This window comes from Zootoca vivipara, chromosome 2, assembly GCF_963506605.1.
Source record: "Zootoca vivipara chromosome 2, rZooViv1.1, whole genome shotgun sequence".
Classification (NCBI taxonomy): domain Eukaryota; kingdom Metazoa; phylum Chordata; class Lepidosauria; order Squamata; family Lacertidae; genus Zootoca; species Zootoca vivipara.
Genome location: NC_083277.1, coordinates 15,006,822 through 15,027,611, shown reverse-complemented (window position 1 = coordinate 15,027,611; position 20,790 = coordinate 15,006,822). Strand labels below are relative to the sequence as shown.

The window sequence follows — 20,790 nt, the reverse complement described above, 5'->3', positions numbered from 1 at the left end:
TACTGGCTGAGGGACCCAGACAGCTTGTCCACAGACAGCTTCCGGGTCATGTGGCCAGCATGACTAAGCCGCTTCTGGCGAACCAGAGCAGTGCATGGAAACGCTGTTTACCTTCCTGCCAGAGTGGTACCTATTTATCTACTTGCACTTTGACGTGCTTTTGAACTGCTAGGTGGGCAGGAGCTGGGACCTATCATTCACAATCAAAGTGGCGTCCCACATGGAAAGTAAGTCCCAACAAAATCAATCCCATTTACGGAACTTCTGCAAAAACATCAGCCTGCACTCAAATTATGGGGTCTTCCTTAAAAAAGCTGAACAACCTTCGGGGTGTCCTGGTTTTTATTTTCTGAAATATGGCAACCCTAGTAGAGGGAGGCTAGCCCCCTAAAGCTGCTGGTTTTATAGGGTCCCTGGGGGGTGGCAGGGAGGAATCAGGGGCGGAGCCTGAAGATTTTATTAAGGGGTCTTCATAATTATTATTGCACTATTCCTCCTAATGTTGTCAAAATAGGCTTCTAAGTGGTTTATAGGTATGATAAGCAGTGACACAACATTAAAATATAAATACCCATAATTAAAATGTAGAATAAAAGAACCCTGTTAACTCAGCGACTCAAGCATAAAATTAAAACGTTGGCTTTATTTGTATCCTACTTTCCCACAGCAAACCACACCTCACAAAGGGGGGGGGGATGCATAAGATATAGCAACATTATCTTATTAATTCAGTCAAAGCACACTGGTAACATTTTAATGAAATATAGCACCAGATTTGCAATCTGTCCATCACAATATTTAACATATTGCACAAAGACTGAACAATCTGCTAATAATAAACACCAAAACCTGCCAATAAATGTTATTGCTTTATAAAAATGCCCATTCTCAACATTTTGGTCATAGTTTGGTACACCTCTAGATGCCCTTCAGAATGCAGTCCCAATGAACTACCAGTACTGTACTGGCATTTAGTTGCCTGCTTAAAACTCCTTTGTTCTCCCAGGCTTTCTCTTCAGAGTGATCCAATTATATTAAGCTGATCTACCGACTTGTGATATTTTTCAAACTGGTTGCATGAATGTAGTCTTATTTTATATATATATATATTGTGGATTTATCCTGTTCACTGTCATGGTGAATACACACACACACATATTCTGGTACCACATTAATTTTTTTAATTTTGCAAATAAATAGACCAGGACAAAGCTACCCAGGAATAGAGAAAACTTGATTCTCAAGCCTCTGACAGTGAGCAATTTATCACTCACAATGGTGTCACTGAATGCGACCAAGGAATAGGGAGCTGAGTGGTCCTCCGGACAGCTCTCCTCTTCCCTAACCATTGGTCGTGCCGACTGCGGCTGATGCAGCGCAACACCTGCAGGGCGACAGGTTCCCTGCATGCTTTTAAGGGGGCGGCTGCATGAAATTCTGCCCTCCAATTTTGGCCAATTTGGTGGCCAATTTTGCACACCATCTAGAACCAGTGCAGACATGCTCCGGGCTGTGCGCATCAATACTATATGTGCACCACCCGCCAACATTCCGGCCCCCAAGCCCTCTCCATAGCGGCCCCCTTACTCCCCATTTTGTCACAACAAAAGGAAAATCGCAACTCCCAACATCCCCCTTCGCCTCTATCAGCCGCCACACCCAGCTCGGCCTTCCCCCTCTTTCCACCACGTGTCTCTTGTCGCTGTCATCCAATCAGCTCAGCGCCCCTGGGCCGTTTCGGCCAATCGGAGCGCGGGCCGCCCGCTACTTTATAAAAGCTTTGTGTGGCTTTCCCCAGCCTACCTCGCCAGCCTCTTTAGAACTTTCAGCCTCCGCCGCCGCGTTCGGAGAAGAGAACCTTGAACTCCCCAACGTTCTGTGTTTAAAAAAAAGAGCAAACAGCGGCGTTGGCCCAGCGCGGTCTTTTTAAGCGTACAAGCTAAAAGTGTGGGGAAGTAATTTAAAAAAAAAAATCCAAGCAAAATGAGGGAAATCGTCCACATTCAAGCTGGGCAATGTGGTAACCAGATCGGTGCTAAGGTGAGGATGCCATAAATATACATATATATTTCTCGCATGAATGCAACAGATACTATTTGGGGGATGGGTGCAGCGGGGCAATTCGGTAAAACGGGTTAAGGTACTTGCCACGGTGGCATAATCTTTCGTTTTGCACGTCGGCGCACTTAATTTTAAAATAAGGGCAGTAGCAGAAGTCTCTGACCTTTTCTTTTGTTTTCAGCGTGTGGTCATTGCTAAATATAATCCGATTTTTCGAACGCCGTGCTGCGTTCTCTAGAAAGTGCATTGTAAGCGAAGCCTTTGTCCGGGTGAAAAGGATTTGAGTGGGTGGGTGGGTGTGGGTATCTGTGTCTGCCTTTGGGCTTGCTTTATAAAGCTAGCAATGTTTACTGGTGTGTGGGTTTAAAAAAATAAAGATCTTCCTCTAAAATAAGGGAGAGGTGAGAGACGTCCTCCCGTAATAAATGCTGCGATTTAAAATTAACGGGATTAGACGCTTCGGCGGATAAGTCAAACAGAAAAATTGTATTACAGTATCTCCTCCCTCCCCATTCCCGCTCGCTCGGCTTGGTGGGGTTGGACGAGCGCGCGCGCGTTGAGATATCCTTCTAACGTTGCGTGTAGATTTAAGCGCCAAATCGGCTACGGTACGAAGGTGCGATTTGAATTTTTTGGAGGGGAAAGAGGAGGCGGGGAGCAAAAGCCCGGGTTGCTCCATCGCGACTGTGTTTTCCTGTTCTCCACCTGGGGTGGTCATTGGCCGAATAAAATGCACAAATATGCATGCATTTATCATTTAACCTAAAGGGATAGCGGGTGGGATGGGAATATATTTTTTTCGGAGGTTAAAAAAAAGCGGCAGAGTAGGGGCCAACGGTCTCAAGGATCGGTAGGCGTGGGGAGACGAAAACGCGCATGACACAGCTGGAGAAAGCCGGGGGGGGGTTAGCTCCAGCAAGGGGGCTTGACTCCCCTCCCTCCTCCAAAAGGACCCCCCATAATTGAACGAGGTTCGGATCTGCCCGCTCCTTAAGAAAGTGCAAGGCGCAGGACACGGTTTCTGGACCAGATTAGCGCGAACCACGCGGTTGTCCACTTCCTATCCGCTCGCCCGCCACACCCCGGCTTCCTTCTGGCTTTGGGTGGCTCGAGCCACGATGCTGCTTTAAATATATATATACAGTATCATTAGGGTTGGTTTTCGTTTGTTTAAGAAAAAGCCCCTCTGTTGCTCTCGAGAAAATGGCTTAAAAAACACAACCCGACACTGTTAGTGATATAAAAGCAGAGGGGCCGAAACTCGATTCCAGGTGCATTTTGAAGAAGCTGCAAAGTAGGTTGGTGGCCGCAAAGCCGGGACCCCTCGGTCAATGCAACAGCTTCGTTGTACAGTAATCTTAGATTTGGGAGGGGGTGCTTTCCCCACCCCCAGATTAAGGGGGGTGTCTGCAGAGTGTGGGCTGTAGTGCCCCACTACGTTTCTGCCTCTCCCACCCTCGTATTCGGACCGAGGAAATGTGAAAACGTGGGAGCTGATCTTTCCCCTCCCCCACCCGGCGCAGTGTATCCTTTTGTTTGCAAAAAAAGGGAGAGAGGAACCGCGAGGTCTCTGTTGTGATGTTGTTGCAATAATGGACCGTCAAAAGTTGCGGAGAACGATTTGGATTCTTTGTATCTTATTTCATTGAAATAAAACGTCTCGTGACCTAAAAAAGAAACTAGGGTTTTCGCCTTTCCTCTCCCCCACGCGCCCTTTCCTGTTTTCTGCGGAGCAAATGCCATTTCTGGCGCCCAATGGCACGCTCACCATCTTCCACCTTCTTTGTCTGCGAGGCAGGCTCCGGGAGCACATGGCTGGAGGGCTGGCGCATTTCTTCTCCTTTAAATTTCTGGGTGCTCATTGATTCTTCCTTCCCCAGCCTCATTCCCTCCCGTGACGAGGCTCCCGGGCTGCTTCCCTCTCCTCCCATTATTGCAATTGCCTTGGAAAGCTGACTCTGTCTAGTAGCCACGACACCACTTTTCTCCGTCCTTTGTGCCTGTAATGGCTGCTGCTGTCTGGTTGGGTGGGTGGGTCTCTCTCTCTCTCTCTAGCAACGGGAGGGAGGAGGGATTGTAGCATTCTCTCTAGCACTACTTACTGCAGAAACCAAGGCTGAGCATGTGTGTGTGTGACCTAAAAACGTGGCAATCTTGTGGTTTCTTCCATCTGTTGGGAGCATCAATATCTCTCTCTCTCTCTCTCTCTCTCTCTCTCTCTCTCTCTCTCTCTCTCTCTCTCTCTCTCTCTCTCTCTCTCTCTCTCTCTCTCTCTCTCTCTCTCTCTCTCTGCTGGCTTGAATAGTAAGAGCATCTTCCAAGCAAAAAAAGGAGCCTGGACAACTTGAGCTGGGCTTCAAGACATACTAACAAAGCAAAACAAAAAAATGTTGTAGTACTGCGTATGCAAATTGGAGGATAGCAGTCTGATTTGTATGCTAGGCAAGATCTGCAAGGAGTGACAGCTCTTAAGGTGTGTCCCTTACAGCAGAGCTGGGAACAATGGAAGGGCATCCTTTGGTCTGCTGCTTGCAACTTCCCCACAATGCAAATAAAATAAAGGGGAATTTTGGGATTTTCACTCCTGTGCAAAGCAGGACCCTACATTCATCGTGCTTTTTAACGGGAAATAGTAAATATTTTCCAATGCTTGCTTTCTCTCTGGTGTGAATTACAATCAAAATGGTGCAGAGCTATTGTGAGGTACATCTTTAAATGAAGGAATAAGCTTTTTAAAATAATAATAATAATAATCAGGTAGCTGATACGCTTCCCTAGCACAATAGGGGTAAAAGAAATAAAGGACATATTGTCAAGAGTTTGGAAGATGTGAAAGAAGTATGCAAGCTTTGGTTTTTCACACAACACTTCTCCACTTGGGGGTGTGTGTGTGTGTACACACAAAAATATTTCTGCTGCAGTCCAAAGCTTGTATATTACTATGTTAACCTACATTGCACCAAGGAACAATCCCCTCTCACATTTTATCACCTTAAATGAGGGGTGCAGTGGTAATCCTAAAGGCAATATTTTTAGAGCTTTGCCTGCTTAATTCTCTTCCATAGAATCGTAGAATTGGAAGGGGCCAGATCAGTGTGGGTGGATTTTACACTGGTCAAACACTCCATTTTTGTGAGCCTGGATGTGTGCATGGCTTTAAACAGGGACCCTTAGGGGAGATCACAAAGACATCTCTATACACATTGTGATGGGCAGAAGGCAGGTTTTGCCACCACTGCAAAATGAGTGACAGTTACTCATTAATATGGGGGTGAGGAAGACCCACAAAACCCAGATGTATTAAAGGATGGCATTAAGGGAGGGGGCGGTGTGTGTGTGTGTGTGTGTGTGTGTTAAACCTGACCTGCAAACCATGCTTGCTCTCAATAGAATGGTGGAATGTAAGTAAAGTTGTAGCTTGGGAAGGTTACAAACTGACTTGTGTCTGGTTAAAAAGAATGATATATTTTAAACACACAGATTGAGGTTGAGGGCATAAGGTTGCAATTGCAGGTAAGAGTCATCCAGTTTGGTGCACAGCCATGTAGATCTTTGTTGGGGAGAGAATCTGATTAACCAGCCTTCTTCCTGTTGCACCGGGCTTTATGAAATACTATAGAAATCTTTTATCCTAGGGGATAGCGGTCCCACTATTTGAATACTCAGCTGCTGCTAGGAAAATGCTACCACTTTTGTGATATTGCTTGGAGATGCACCTAAGCCAGGCAAACCCCCATGCCTGCAATTTCCCAGGTGCCCCACCCAGCTCACCTCTGCATGACCTACATTGCGGCACATGCTTTCATATGCAGGAGGGTGTGTCTGCGCATCTCTGCTGGTACCTGATGAATTAAAAAAAGGGGGAGAGCGTTTTATGTCTCCCACAGCCAAGCCAAAGAACTCCTTGGGTGCAATGTGCTCCCCTATTTCCTTGGAGCAAAAGCTTCCTACCAGAGATACATACTCTAGAACCTCTTAGAGCTGCCAATTCCAGTAGGTGCTTAGCTTGGCTTTTTTTTTTTTTTTTTGAAAAGCAGTTTCTTGCCTGCTTGGATCTGCAGCAAGGTGAGGAAGCCAGACCCCCCAAGTGGGACAAATTAAATTGTAAAGCGACATAATCTGTCAGATCTTTTGAACAGATCTCTTTTTTTAATGTTCTCCATTTAAACAAGCATACTTGGCCATAAAGTACAGATAAATTTGAGAGATCATTGTAAAACAAAAAGTAGCTTAGTTTCAAGTTAGCTTTTTGTGGGTTTTAAAAAAATGTTTTTCAAGGGTGTTAAATGTTTCAATTTGGTGTGACTTGCACTACCTTTAAAGCACACTCTGGCCCTTAAAGAATTCTGGGCTCTGCAGTTAACTCCACACAGAGTGACAATTCCAATCAACCCTGAAAAAAACTACAGTGCCCAGAATTCTTTGAGGGGAAGAATTCGCTTTAAAGGTAAAGTGTAAATGCAGCCTTGGTAACTTCAATAGGGGAGCTGTAGGGTCACAGAGCTTGTTTTGTTGCCTCGTTTTCTAACTTAACCAATGTTGGCCACTCAACTCTGGCTCTGAATTGAGCTAAGAGATTATTGTATACCAGTTAGATTTCTCTCCCATGCTATGTTTTAGACGTGTGTCTAAAAATCAAAATGTGTGAAGCGATTGTGAGTCTCCACTATCTTGAGGAGGGAATTCTCCAAAGAAAATAGCGGATGTTTTCGAATTGAAGTACAACTTCCTGCAGCAGTGGTAGAAACAGCATTAACTTTTCTGACTCTGGTCTTCATGATGGAATGAGTTAAGAAAAGAAAAGATTAGCATGGATTTTAGCCTTCCCCCCCTTCCCACTGCCAGGCCTGGGGTTCCCCTCTCCTGCTTTGAGAACATTTTTGGTTGCAACAAAATTCATTTTCTATGTACTGTCCCTCTCTTCCCTGACCCACCCACCCACTCCAGTCAATGATAAGACAATATTTAAGTTTGGAGTTGGGCAAGTATAGATGGCCTGTTGATTCTTGGTTAACTTTTCTGTGCTTCAATCCTCTTTCCCTACAGGATATACCTGTCCCTGAACGGTGTTTTGTGGGGGGGCGCGACTAGGCCACAGCCTGTCATGTCTGCACTGTTCCACCTTCACCTCAGGGCAGCTTTATTTGCTTTTGTGTCCTCCAGTTGTGTTGTTGGACTGCAGGTCACATCAGCCCCAGCCACCTGTGACTTAAGGCTGCACCCATACCAGGAACTTGAGAAGATGAGAGGCTGGTTGGGGAAGATGCTAACTGGATTCTGAACACCATAAAACACAATTCCCATGGGAACAAAGGAAGCTGCCTTCTACTGAATGGGAGCATTGCCTCATCTAGCTCAGGGCCCTCTGCATGGATGGGCAGAAGCTCTCCAGGATTTAAGAGAGGGGATCTTTTCCTAGCCCTCCTCGGAGATTCCAAGGGATTGAACCAACTACAGCCGTGCCCCATGATTCTTTGAAGCAAGCCATGGCGGTGTAAGCCATATAAAACCCAATAATGGCTTTGGTAGTGCAAGCATTCCCTAACACACCATAAACTCCCTTCTACATTTTTTGTTCCGTTTCAGCTATTAAAGCAAGAAGGAATGAGGAATGCAGGTTCCTCTTAGGATATATAAATCTGCTAATGCTCTGAGCATGCCCTTAGTAGGGCTAATGCCTTTTTTTGGGAAGGAATGACACAGAACCATGGATATTTTCACAGTGCGTCATCTGAGGTGCTCTGGGAAATAGGTTCCTGATAATTATTTGTATGTGGTACGAGAATATAGCCTGCCCTGCTCCTAAACGAACCCCTGCCACAGTTGGCTCTTGTTCATAATGGATCCTGAAATATTTAAAATATCCTTTTTGACGTAGATCCCTGTGAGATGCCTGCGAGCATTGCACAGTGGCCTTGTCACTTGATCACATGAGGACTCTGTATGATAACTTTAATCGCCTAATAGCAGTAGCTGATACAGATAGCAGGTGCTTACATAACCGTAGGTCTTAATCTACCTACTAGAACAAAGTTTCAGTTAATGTTAAATGTTAACCTATATGGGAGTGATCTCAAAACATGGGCATATAATGCTGCTGTTAAAAGATTAGAACAGCCACGTTTACGTCCCTTAATGGTCCTCAAAGTTAGGTAGATTGGTACTCTAATCCTCCCCCCTTTTTGAGGAGGGAGCTAGAGAGAGGCTGAAAAAAATTGCCTTTACATATCTGCAGTTGCTACGAACATGAGTTTGACCAAACTACGGGAGGCAGTGCAAGACAGGAGTGCCTGGCGTGCTATGGTCCATGGGGTCACGAAGAGTCGGACACGACTAAACGACTAAACAACAACATCTGCAGTTGCTATGATTCTGTAAATGAAATAAATGGGCCCCTGACCATCAGGTCCAGTTGTGTCCGACTCTGGGGTTGCGACGCTCATCTCACTCTAAAGGCCGAGGAAGCCGGCGTTTGTCCGCAGACAGCTTCCGGGTCAACCAGAGCAGCACACGGAAATGCCGTTTACCTTCCCGCCAGAGCGGTCCCTATTTATCTACTTGCACTTTGATGTGCTTTCGAACTGCTAGGTGGACAGGAGCTGGGACCGAGCAACGGGAGCTCACCCCGTTGCAGGGATTAGAACCGCCGACCTTCTGATCAGCAAGCCCTAGGCTCTGTGGTTTAACCCACAGCACCACCTGGGTCCCTGTTGCCATGATTCTACTTTGCATTAATCTGGAATAGCTGCAATCCCTTGTTCCACACGAGTTAGGGGGGAATCCTTGCAGAAGCCTGGGAAACGCAGCAAAAGTTAACCTCCGCCACTTTGATTGTGAATGATAGGATAACTTAAGTGGTAAGTAAGTCACCTTAAAGTAATTGTGAGACACTGCTATGGCCATGCCAATTCCTTGCTCTAGAACAGGCTTCCTCAATCTCGGCCCTCCAGATGCTTTGGCCTACAACTCCCATGATCCCTAGCTAGCAGGACCAGTGGTCAGGGATGATAGGAATTGTAGTCTCAAAACATCTGGAGGGCCGAAGTTGAGGAACCCTTGTTCTTATCCCCCCAGCAAAGGAGAGCCCACCACCTCTCCTAAGGTGCTCCACTGTCTCAGCACCTCTTATCTTAAGGAGGTTTCTCTTAGAGCACGGGTCAGCAAACTTTTTCAGCAGGGGGCCGGTCCACTGTCCCTCAGACCTTGTGGGGGGGGCTGGACTATATTTTGGGGGAAAATATGAACGAATTCCTATGCCCCACAAATAACCGAGAGATGCATTTTAAATAAAAAGGACACATTCTACTCATGTAAAAACATGCTGATTCCCAGACCATCCGCAGGCCGGATTTAGAAGGCGATTGGGCCACATCTGGCCCCCGGGCCTTAATTTGGGGACCCCTGTCTTAGAGTTTACCTGAAATCTTTCATTGTAGCCCCCACTCATTGTTCTTGCCATCTGTTGCAACAGAAAAGGAAGTGTGCCGTGTTTTCTTCATGGGAGCCTTTCAGATAATTGAGGATGTCTGGGAAGGATGTATTTAACTGAACAAGCATTGAAGGAGAGCATGGAAGGATTTAACTTGGCCAATAGGCGCTCTCCTGTGCAGTCAACTTGGGCAACTATCTCTTAACTCCCTTCTTCCCAGTGTGAGCAGCAAGAGAGGCTCCTCCCAGAAGGTTCTCGTTCTGTCTCTCTCTCTCTCACGCACGCACACACACAATCTGCTTCACAGGCAAACCTGAGGTGCATAAGGATACAACTTTTGACATAGGAGAAAGTAGTAGAACCTGTGAAGCTGGATGGTGAAGGATTCAGGACAGAGCAAGTGCTTCGCACAGCGCATCATTAAACTATGAAACCAACCGGATGGTTTCAAAAGGGGATTAGGCAAATTTGTAGAGGTTAAAGGCTGTCAGTGGCTAGTGACCATGGTGGCTGCTCTCCCTCTGTAGTTGCACGCTCCTGAAAGTTGTATGCTCCGATCCAACAGGCTTAGTTGGCCAAAGAAGGCTTGTGCTGAGCTCCTGGCTGCCTTACTTCTCTTGAGTAGAAGCAGGCAGCAATCTTGTAAATGTCCCTCAGAATTAAAAAGTCATTTGTGCTCTCTGGGAAGAGCCTAGAAGATGTCTCCCTTCATCAACATTGGGTAACTAGATTTCACACAGGGTGAAAGTCCCTTGAAGTTCAGTAGCGCTGTTTTAATTTTTCCAGGGCAGAGTTAATTTCTAGCTGTGTCCGCCGCCTTTGTTTATCCTTTCCTTCCGAGCAGCTGTCTTGGTAAGACAGTCCCTGGGGTGTGTGTGTGTGTGTGTGTGTGTGTGTGTGTAAGGGTGGTTTGGGCAGTCCGTGTCCCTCCAGTCAACCATTACCCTGGCGCTGAAAAATGTGTGGAATGTTTTGTCCAACCACCCACAGCTGTGGTCTATGGGGAGGGGGGGGGGTGTCTTCAGAAATGGAAAATTGAGTTCTGTTTTCCCCAGACCATGAGATGGATTCCTGTGGCAGCTTAGGGCCTCCCCCCCCCCCATTCATCACAGGGGATGGACAGATGGGGCTGTATAGTAACCCTTTCCCTGCTGGATCTGATTTCTATAGAAGTGAAGGGCCTCCCTGAGGGATGTGAGCTCTGTGTGTGTGACACACACACACACAGGAATTTGCACATAATTTGCATAGTTTTTGTCTCCTCGCTCCTTAATGAACTCAGCTCTCTTCTCCAACATAGCAAGCTTAGGCAAGGGGGCAAGTCCTCCTGTTTGATGGATAAAGTGAGGATCAATATTAGGGGTGCAGGCAAGATGGGTCACGACACCATCACCCGTCATGATCACAGACTAACATCTCATTGGTTCTGTAGGGCTCTACCTCCAGGATTAGAGGAAACCTTGTTCAGGACACAGTAGAGTTTCCCAACGCCTTCCTGCATCGTCCTCTTATCTGGACTAGGGGGAAGGCACCAGGCGGTGCGGGAGATTAATTTATCACCGCCAAATTTCCTTCTGTCCCTGTCAGATTCCAAACCTTATTGCAGGATAAAGTAACCCCAAGTGCATATATATATCTGATGCATTTATGTACTACCTAGAGAACCTAGTTCTGTGGGCGTTTTACAGACCCATTAAAAAACTTATGTATCTCAGCTTATGTATCTCAGCTGCCTAGTCTTGAATGGCTGAATAGCTGACGGAAACCTGTGTTGCTGCTTGCGCTGGGAAGGAGAGATCCAGAGCCATTGAGTTGTCCTAATGTTTGGCCTTTGCTCCCTTTCTTAATTCACAAGATACCTTATTTCATTCACGCTGGCCTTTGGGTAGGTCTGTTTTCCTTCCCTGGGTCTAATTGGGCTCCCTCAACTAATTCTTCTCTCCTGTTTGGGACTTCCAGCTTCCAGAAGGAGCTCTAATCCCACCCCACCCCGCTGGGGAATTGATCCACAAAGGCCGGATACAAGCTGCTTAACCTCAGTCCTTTGCCATCTGTCCAGTCCATGCAGTTGAAAGCTTATTGACATGTGTGAGAGACCTTGCTCATGTTCGAAGCAGCTGGCCTGAAGACCCTGGGGCTGGGGGAAGGGGGCGGAAGAGGCATCTGAAGGGGGGGGGTTTGTCTGTCCCGGCTAGGTTAAAGGGGATGGAGGTGTCTGGTGTGTAGTCATGTTGGCAGGTGCAACACCCATAAGTGTGTGTGTTTCGGACACATGCACCTTGTTAGAACCTCAAGAGCAGCAGGTGGCTTGCACTCTTGACGGGGTTATATTTAATGTCTGCATGCCAAGGATCTTGAGATTTAAATCGGGAGCTAGGCTGGTGGCTCAATAGGCCCGCAAAGTATTTCCTGATTGCCAGCTTGGCTGTGGGGATGGGCATGTACTCAGCAATGGTGTTTTGGAGCAGCGTGCTAAAAAATAACTTGCCATGGTCTGTAGCAACACAAAATCAAGAGGCTAAGGAAAACTTGTCTTCTCCTGTAAAACCCTTCCCCATCCCAATCAAGGCCTTCTGCCATTTTGGAAATTAATAATCATACATACCCCACCCATCTGGCTGGGTTTCCCTAGCCACTCTGGGGAAATTAAAAGCACAAAAAGTCAAACATTAAAAACTTCTAAACATAGCTACCTTCAGGTGTCTTCTAAAAGTCAGATACTTGTTTATTTCCTTGACATCTGATGGGAGGGCATTCCACAGGGTGGGTGCCACTACCGAAAAGGCTCTCTGCCTGGTTCCCTGTAACCTCACTTCCCTTTTCTGATATTAATACAATACTGATCCATTTCCCTCCTCCTGCTCTTTATTGCGCCTCTCTTACTCTCCTGTTAGAGGACCCAAATCCATTGTTTGTTTGTTAGATATATAATACTCTTAATTTTATTACTGAAATTGCTTCCTACAAATTCTGAGGAGCAGGAGAGAAACTATCCAAAGTGTTCAAGTTTATTTTCTTCAAATGCAATCAGTTAAAACTCTTTCAAGACCAGGAAGTCGGGTGGAGGGGAGCGAGACTAATGACAGGGTTTTTTCAAGCTGTGCTTTGAGGAAAAGTTTTTTGTGTGGTTTTTCCCAAAGTACAGAGTAATGGGTGGATCAAGATGAGTTGTCTATCCACATCAAGCTATCTCTGCAATTTGAAACCGCAGGGGATTGTTGGGTATGTCGAAACGCCTGTAAACCACTTGGAAATTGCTAGGCGAGATGTCATGTGAGGTAATTTAATAATGTTTTTAACAATCCCCCTGCCCCAACACTAGCATAACTTGCACTGCATTGCAGGCCACAAATGTGGTTCTAGGGGTGGCTGCTGAGAAGAGCCCCCTTAGCTGGGACATTTTTTGGGGGGGGGATGAAATAGATTAGTCCAGCATCATGTTTATCCATTTAAAATGCTTCAATACTGCTTTTAAAGCGGGGTGGGGAGGACGCTCCGAAGTTGGTGTGCAGTTGCAATACAGTAAGGCAACAAAATTGACAAAGCCAGTGAAAATAAGCAACAAACATTCAGCCAAAAATACAGAACTACATCAAAAAACCATCAGTTGGACCACAGCTCAAGAAAAAGCAGGCAAAAACCGAGAGGGGCTTCAGGGCTCTTCTGAAGTATTGGGGCCTGTCAGACCACAGCTGGTAGTGTTGGGGAGATGTAGGGTCACTGCTGAAAAGGCCCCCCCCCAATCCCTTGTTAAATATGACCCCTGATTCTGTTACTGAGGCTGGGCGATGGCTCAAGTTGCAGGGAAAGATGGAGGTCGCCTCAGCTGTTGGAAACCGCTTGTTCTTGAGACGACAATGCACTTTAATAGGCTGGACCAGTACTGTGAAGAGACCCTGCCCTCTTCAATGTGAAACCACCGGTCCGATGGATTTCACAAGGCAAGAGTTTGTAATTGTGGTTTGGAGCAATGTTATTTGGTCCCTGGGTCCTTATATGGTGTTGTACTACAATTCCCATCACCCCTTAACCACTGACTTAAGCTGAGTGGGGCTGATGGGAGTTGTAGTCCGATGACATCTGGGGCCCCATTGTTGAAGGAAGTTTGCTTTAAAGCAAAATGGCGTCCTGCTGATTTCCAGCAATGGAGCCAAGGGCTTCTGGGAGTGAGGGCCAAAGAACACAACTTCACTTAGGAGTGAACCGTAACTGAATGAAATAGGGAGAAGGATTATATTGGGAGTGCTGCTTTCAGGGTATGTGTGTGAGACAGAGGCTCTGATTATGAAGTTTGCGCCCCCTTAGTTTCTCTTGAGAAGGACGTTTACTTTTTCTCGAGCAGGGAAAAGCCAATGGGCACTACTGAGCTGCAGCTAAAAGTCATTCCCCCCCATGGCTCGCCTTTCGGGGGAACAAGGCAGTGTTTGTGTTGGCTGCTGCAGCTGCTGAGTCAACCCATCTGCCTCCGAGGGAGATATGAACAGTCTCCTTTAAAATGACTGGATGGGGGAGAGGAGCAGAGATGCTCCTTTTAAGGTAGTGTGGAAGTAGTCTAGCATTTTCTCTCTCTCTCTCTCCCCCCCCCCCCAATTCGTCTTTCTGCTTTTCCCAAATCTGTATCCCAGGTCTTGATTTCAGCTGACATAGGGCCACAGAACTAGATTTCAGTGTTCAGGTTCGACCTGGAACAGCCTGAGGTGGTCATGAGTAGCTCTTGAGCATGTGCAAAGTCCACTCCTCTCACCACTGAGCAGCCGCTGTGCAGTAGAGCATAGCTGCTAGATGAAGAGTGGTACGTTCCTGTCAATTAGGACTACAACCGTTTGTCATTAAAGTTTTGTTGTGGTTGTTTTTTAGAAGAATGGTGTTGCTAACCATTTTGGGCCTGTGGGCACATTTGCAAAGTGGAGAACCTCTTGTGGGTGCCGCACATGTACAGCAATCAGTTGCACAGTGCTTACAAACAGGTGAAAAGCAACCAGAGAAGGCCAGTCATGCTGCACACAGCAGTCTTCCACGATACTGGTGCAGGCACTAAAAAGGCCCTGCCTCTTGCGATTGTCATTGCCCTCCAGTGTTGTCTCCAATCTAAGTGGAAGGCCCTCCTCTCCTTCTGATCTTGGAGAGTGGGCTGGGTAGCATGGGAGGAGATCCCATTGGTATCCTGGGCCCAATCCATTTAGATAAATCACCTCTTTGAATTGTGTCAGGGAGCGAAGTGGCAACATGGCAGGATGGTCCGGCTAAACATCCTAGCTGGTGCATTCTGGATGCTTGCTGCTTCTAAGGGTGCATTAAAGACAGCCCCGGGTAGAGCGCATTGCATTAACCCAGCCTTGATGTGGCTTCAGGCATGTGTTGCCTTAGCCAGAACTGATTTCCTGGTGTGTTGTGGTCATGTGGTGCTGCTTCCATGATTGGGGTGTGTCCACGGCCATTAACTTGAATCTTCCTTTTCTTCTTATTCCCTGCAGTTTTGGGAGGTGATTAGTGATGAACATGGGATCGACCCCACTGGAACCTACCATGGCGATAGTGACCTACAGCTTGACCGCATCAGTGTTTACTACAATGAAGCCACAGGTGAGTATTCATCTCTTTCCCCACCCCCCAAGGTGTTCTGGAACATTTTGATTCACAAAGTTAGTTTTGCAAATGGCATGCGTAACTCGCTATCTGAATAACCTGCCTTTTCTCTGGCTCCCTTACCATTTCTTCTCTTTATTATGCCTTTTCATAGAATGATAGAGTTGGAAGAGACCACAAGGGCCATCCAGTCCAACCCCCTGCCAAGCAGGAAACACCATCAAAGCATTCCTGACATATGGCTGTCAAGCCTCTGCCCCCCCCCCCTTTTGGGTCCTAGCTATAAGTAGGAAAACGGAATATGGAAAGTTTCCCAAGTGTGAAGGCGTGTATATTGGATCTGTGCATTTCAGGGTCGTACTGCCAGAGCTTGCTTGGTGCCACCTTTTCAGTCTTTAGAGAATTTCATCTTTCATTGTGTTAGCTTTAAAAAAGAATACAGCCTCGGGTTACAAACGCTTCAGGTTACGAACTCCACTAACCTGGAAGAGTTACCTCGAGTTGAGAACTTTGCCCCAGGATGAGAACGGAAATTGTATGCCGGCGGCGCAGCAGCAGCAAGAGGCCCCATTAGCAAAAGCGCATCTCAGGTTAAGAACAGTTTCAGGTTAAGAACGGACCTCTGGAACGAATTAAGTTCATAACTAGAGGTACCACTGTAATTTAAATGCAAGCTCCTAGCTCTTAACTGCTGAGGTGGGGGGAGGGAGGCAAGCCTCAAAATGGAACGTTGAAAGGTGTTGCTGGACCAGAATAACCCAACCAGCAGAATTTTGGGGACACTTCCCCCAGAATGAGCAGGGGAAATGACTCAAAAGCTCCCTACGCTTTCCATTTTGCTGCTTGCCTCTCTTGTATATGGTTCATCTACTCCCTTCCTTTTGCTATGTAGGTATAAGCTTCAAATTGTTTTTCATCCCTTAATACTTTGCCTACCAGGGAGGCTATATGGGAGGCTATCCCCACATGCAGGCAATAAAATAGATGAAGCATCCTTGAGCTCAAATGAGCCTTTAAGCCATGTCGTCAGCCCCAGCACACATTTGTTCACTCTACAAAGTGTTTCTTGCAAACAGCTGGAATGTGCTTGTATTCTAATGTACTTTCCTTCTCAAAGATCCTTGGTGACTTACTATTCTATTCTACTGAGAAACCTGAACATTATTAAAAGGCTTGCATTTAACTTGAATGGATATGAAGCTAGCAACATAGTTTCTTTTATGGAAGGGCCAATGGATGGGGAACCACAGTGCTCTTTCTCAGGTATCCTTTTTCCTTCTTTCTCCCAGGTGGCAAATACGTCCCTCGTGCCATCTTGGTTGACCTGGAACCAGGAACTATGGACTCCGTGAGGTCTGGACCTTTCGGCCAGATCTTCAGACCAGACAACTTCGTGTTTGGTAAGATGCAATCCCAGACTTTGCTGTTTCTATCTGTAGTTGGGAGGGAAGGTGGCGGGTAGGGCTGCAAACAAACCCACTTTCAGCTAGTTTCAGGGAGAGTGGAATTGCCACAATTCCTCTTCTGCTTCTGTTACTTTCTTCAAGTTGTGCATAAGAGACACCAGGCTTTGAGAGTAACAGAGAGTGATGCCAAGGAGCCATTTCTCACCACATGTTTTCTCCCCCTGTAATCAGCCTGGCAAGGGAAGCGCCGCTGCGTACACAATTTTTGTAGGCAATTGGCCATCTCTGAGCTGCCCAAAAGCACGGTGCCCAAACCAGCATTTTAAATGACGTTAAGCCCTGCCTTCCCAATGGCCTGAGCAGCGCATCTAGGGCATGGCTGGGGAAAGTTGCGATCCTTCAAAAGTTGTTGGACTCCCAACTCTCCATCAGCCTCGATAAGCATGGGCAGCGGTCGGAGATGGTGGGATTTGCATTCCAGCAAAATCTGGAGGGCACCAAGACCCCACCACTGCTGTAGAGGAGCAAGTACCCCCCCAAGGGGTACTTGTGGATATAGCCCCTTTGAGCTGCATCTCAGATGACTTCATCGCATTGGGTGGATTGGTTTGTCCTTCCAACTTAAAGTCCCAACAATCCATACTTACCGGCTTTCCCCCCGTTTTGGGCCATATTCATGTAGTGAACTTCTTGGCCTTATCCAAGCAGAAGATGCAAATGAGCTGCACTGGTTTGGTTTTCTTAAAACAGGTTGCACAAGAGAGTAGTTCCTTGCTACTGGGGGGCTAAAGGATTTACAGTACAGTTGTACCTTGGAAGTCAAACGTTGCAAAAAAATTAAGGTGCACGTTAGATTTGTGTAAATACGGTGCAGTCATGCCTTGGAAGTCGAACGGAATCCGTTCTGGAAGTCTGTTCGACTTCCAAAACATTTGGAAACCAAAGTGCGGCTTCTGATTGGCTGCAGGAAGCTCCAAAAAAATTAGTTTGCAAACCGGAACAGTCACTTCCAGGTTTGCAGTGTTCGGGAGCCAAAATGTTTGAGAACTAAGCTGTTTGAAAACCAAGGTATGACTCTTATCTAGTTTTAAGTTCAGGGAGACACACTGAATGTGAATGATGTGGGCTGGGAAGCTAACAGAAGAGCAGCCACGGGTGGTGTGGTGTGAGAATGAGCCATCTTAGCCCAAGCTTCATGGTTTCTCCCCACCTTCTCCTGCCTCCTACAGGCCAGAGCGGAGCTGGCAACAACTGGGCCAAAGGCCACTACACAGAAGGCGCTGAGCTGGTGGATTCTGTCCTGGACGTGGTCCGGAAGGAAGCGGAGAGCTGCGACTGCCTTCAGGGTTTCCAGCTGACCCACTCCTTGGGCGGCGGCACCGGTTCTGGCATGGGCACGCTTCTGATCAGCAAGATCCGCGAGGAATACCCTGACCGCATCATGAACACCTTCAGCGTGGTGCCTTCCCCCAAGGTCTCCGACACAGTGGTGGAGCCGTACAATGCCACCCTCTCCGTGCACCAGCTGGTGGAGAACACTGACGAGACCTACTGCATCGACAACGAGGCGCTCTATGACATCTGCTTCCGCACCCTCAAACTCACCACGCCCACCTACGGCGACCTCAACCACCTGGTCTCAGCCACCATGAGCGGTGTCACCACCTGCCTCCGCTTCCCCGGGCAGCTGAACGCCGACCTCCGCAAGCTGGCTGTCAACATGGTCCCCTTCCCCCGCCTCCACTTCTTCATGCCCGGCTTCGCGCCCCTGACCAGCCGCGGCAGCCAGCAGTACCGGGCCCTAACGGTGCCTGAGCTGACGCAGCAGGTCTTCGACGCCAAGAACATGATGGCGGCCTGCGACCCCCGCCACGGGCGCTACTTGACAGTGGCAGCCGTCTTCCGCGGCCGCATGTCCATGAAAGAGGTCGATGAACAGATGCTGAACGTTCAAAACAAAAACTCCTCCTACTTCGTGGAGTGGATCCCCAACAACGTCAAGACGGCCGTGTGCGACATCCCTCCAAGGGGCCTCAAGATGGCGGTCACCTTCATCGGCAACAGCACAGCCATCCAGGAGCTCTTCAAGCGCATCTCCGAGCAGTTCACGGCCATGTTCCGGCGCAAGGCCTTCCTCCACTGGTACACGGGCGAGGGCATGGATGAGATGGAGTTCACCGAGGCCGAGAGCAACATGAACGACCTGGTCTCTGAGTACCAGCAGTACCAAGACGCCACGGCGGAGGAAGAGGAGGATTTCGGCGAAGAGGCCGAGGAGGAAGCTTGAGGCGAGTCTGCTGGCAGTCCGAAGTACAAAAACAAAAAAGTAAACGAATCCGCACAAAATAAAAATTACAAAAAACAACAACCCTGCATCTCCATGTTCTGTTTCTTTTTCTTTCCTCTCAAGCCTGTCAAACCTCTTCCTGCGTCTCTTAATGGGCCAGTCTCCCCATTTTAAGCCTGCCTACACTCTCTGCATTTCTTCTCAGTGGTGGGAACAGCCTGTGGCTGATTTAACAAGGAAACGGCTGCTTAGAGCAGGCATCCCCAAACTTCGGCCCTCCAGATGTTTTGGGACTACAATTCCCATCATTCCTGACCATTGGTCCTGTTAGCTAGGGATGATGGGAGTTGTAGTCCCAAAACAGCTGGAGGGCCGAGTTTGGGGGTGCCTGGCTTAGAGAGTCCCTTGAGAGCGGCTCAAAAAGAAGAGGTTCTGTCTATCCATGATTATATTTGGTCATTAGTGGTGTTTGTTTTCCAGGTGTTTGTTTTCCCTGATCTACCGCAGTTAATCAAGTGAGCTGTTAAGAAGCAACAAGGCTGTGAGAGCCTTTTAATTGCAAAAGGGTGTGAGTATGTTGGATCAGTTCTGACATGGGGACCCATTCCAGATAAAAGTAGAAAGGTAGTTGACTTTAAAACGGAAGCATGTTCCTGAAAGGCAAGTTTCTTTCTTTCTGTCCAATTTGGCTTTAGTAGAAAATAATAACCTGACTTCTGCTAATCTGAGCCACAGGACAATGGTTTTGTCCTGTAGGAAGTTGAGTGTCTAGTTTTGGGGTAGCCTGCAGAATGGGTGTTTAAATGGTTTGAAGTCTGGTGGATTGCTTGGTCTTCCCTTATATGTTGGTTTCTGGAAAATCTGCCCCTGGATCACCTTGCCCCTGGAACATCTTAAAGCAATCAACTTTAATGTAGAAGGCATTTGTTGGCCAGGGGAACAAAATTCAAGTTCTCTTTGCAGGAGCCACCGGGTCAGATGTCTTTACCTATATGGTGTGCCTGCAATATAAAAACACTTAGCATACTAGGCGCCTGCCTCTTCATTTAATGCTCATTGCCTATTTGTATCCCATTCTTCTTTGTGAAGTCAACCAAAACTGGTGTGAAAGCCAAAGAGGGTTCTTTACCTCTCCCCCCGATTTTGCCAAATAGGACGTAGACCAAAAGCCTGACCTTCAAACTATTTTATTAGAACTTTTGTTCTAGCCTTGGCTTCTCAAAAGCCCTGGAGCTATAGGAGAAAGAGCAAAGCCCTCTTTTTTTTTGGTCCTGAATTAACATTTTGAGGCTTGGACCCCTACCATGGCAAGGGAGTTGTGCCGCAACCCAAAAGGCAAGCTGCTGTTTGAATAAATAACTACCATTAAAAAAAAAAACTTTGTCTGAAAGGTGGCTACAAATCCTAAGTCCCCATGGCTTAGTTTGCTTTTGTTCACAGTTGTAAAAGTTTGAGGTAAGACTAAAGATCAGTGAGGAGTGATGGAAGTTAGCACTTAAAAGGGCAGCAAAGACCTGCACACATAGAGCAGATGGAGAAAGGTCTGTCCAAATATTTTGGGTGGTTGTGGGGAAGAGAAACTGCATTAGGAAAGAGGAACTGAATTAGGTTTTCTTTCAGTGAGTTCTTTATCCATGAGAACACTCAAATGTCTGCTTTTTAAAAAAAGCCTATTTTTTGTTGTTGATGTAGATCAGTCTTCTATTGTAGTATCCAACCTGCAGAAAGTAGCTAAGGGAGGCATATTGTTCCAAGGGATCGTTGAGCCAGTGGAAAGGGACATCTAGTTCTGAATCTGCCTAAACAGGGTTATACATCTGAAAGGTCACACTGCCACCACAAAGCCTGGCTTTTTCAATCTCCTGCTTGTTGCCTCAGCATCTTTTTTTCTCTTCCTTTTCACTCCTCACTCATTTCCTCCCTTGCCTCATCTTACTCTTTTTTTAAAGGAAAAAAAAATCCCTGCTTTTTCATATTGAAAAGTTGTCTTGTGAACAAATAAAAGGGTTTCTTATGTTTTC

General features: G+C 47.0%; 1 protein-coding gene across 1 annotated transcript; it reads left to right on the top strand.

Annotated features, from left to right (window-relative positions):
- The first annotated feature begins 1,787 nt into the window (after positions 1-1,787).
- Positions 1,788-20,790, top strand: TUBB (tubulin beta class I). Its single transcript, XM_035107776.2, has 4 exons — positions 1,788-2,040; positions 14,965-15,073; positions 16,366-16,476; positions 17,712-20,790. The coding sequence occupies exons 1-4, from the start codon at positions 1,984-1,986 to the stop codon at positions 18,767-18,769; spliced, it is 1,335 nt and encodes a 444-aa protein (XP_034963667.1). The 5' UTR covers positions 1,788-1,983; the 3' UTR covers positions 18,770-20,790.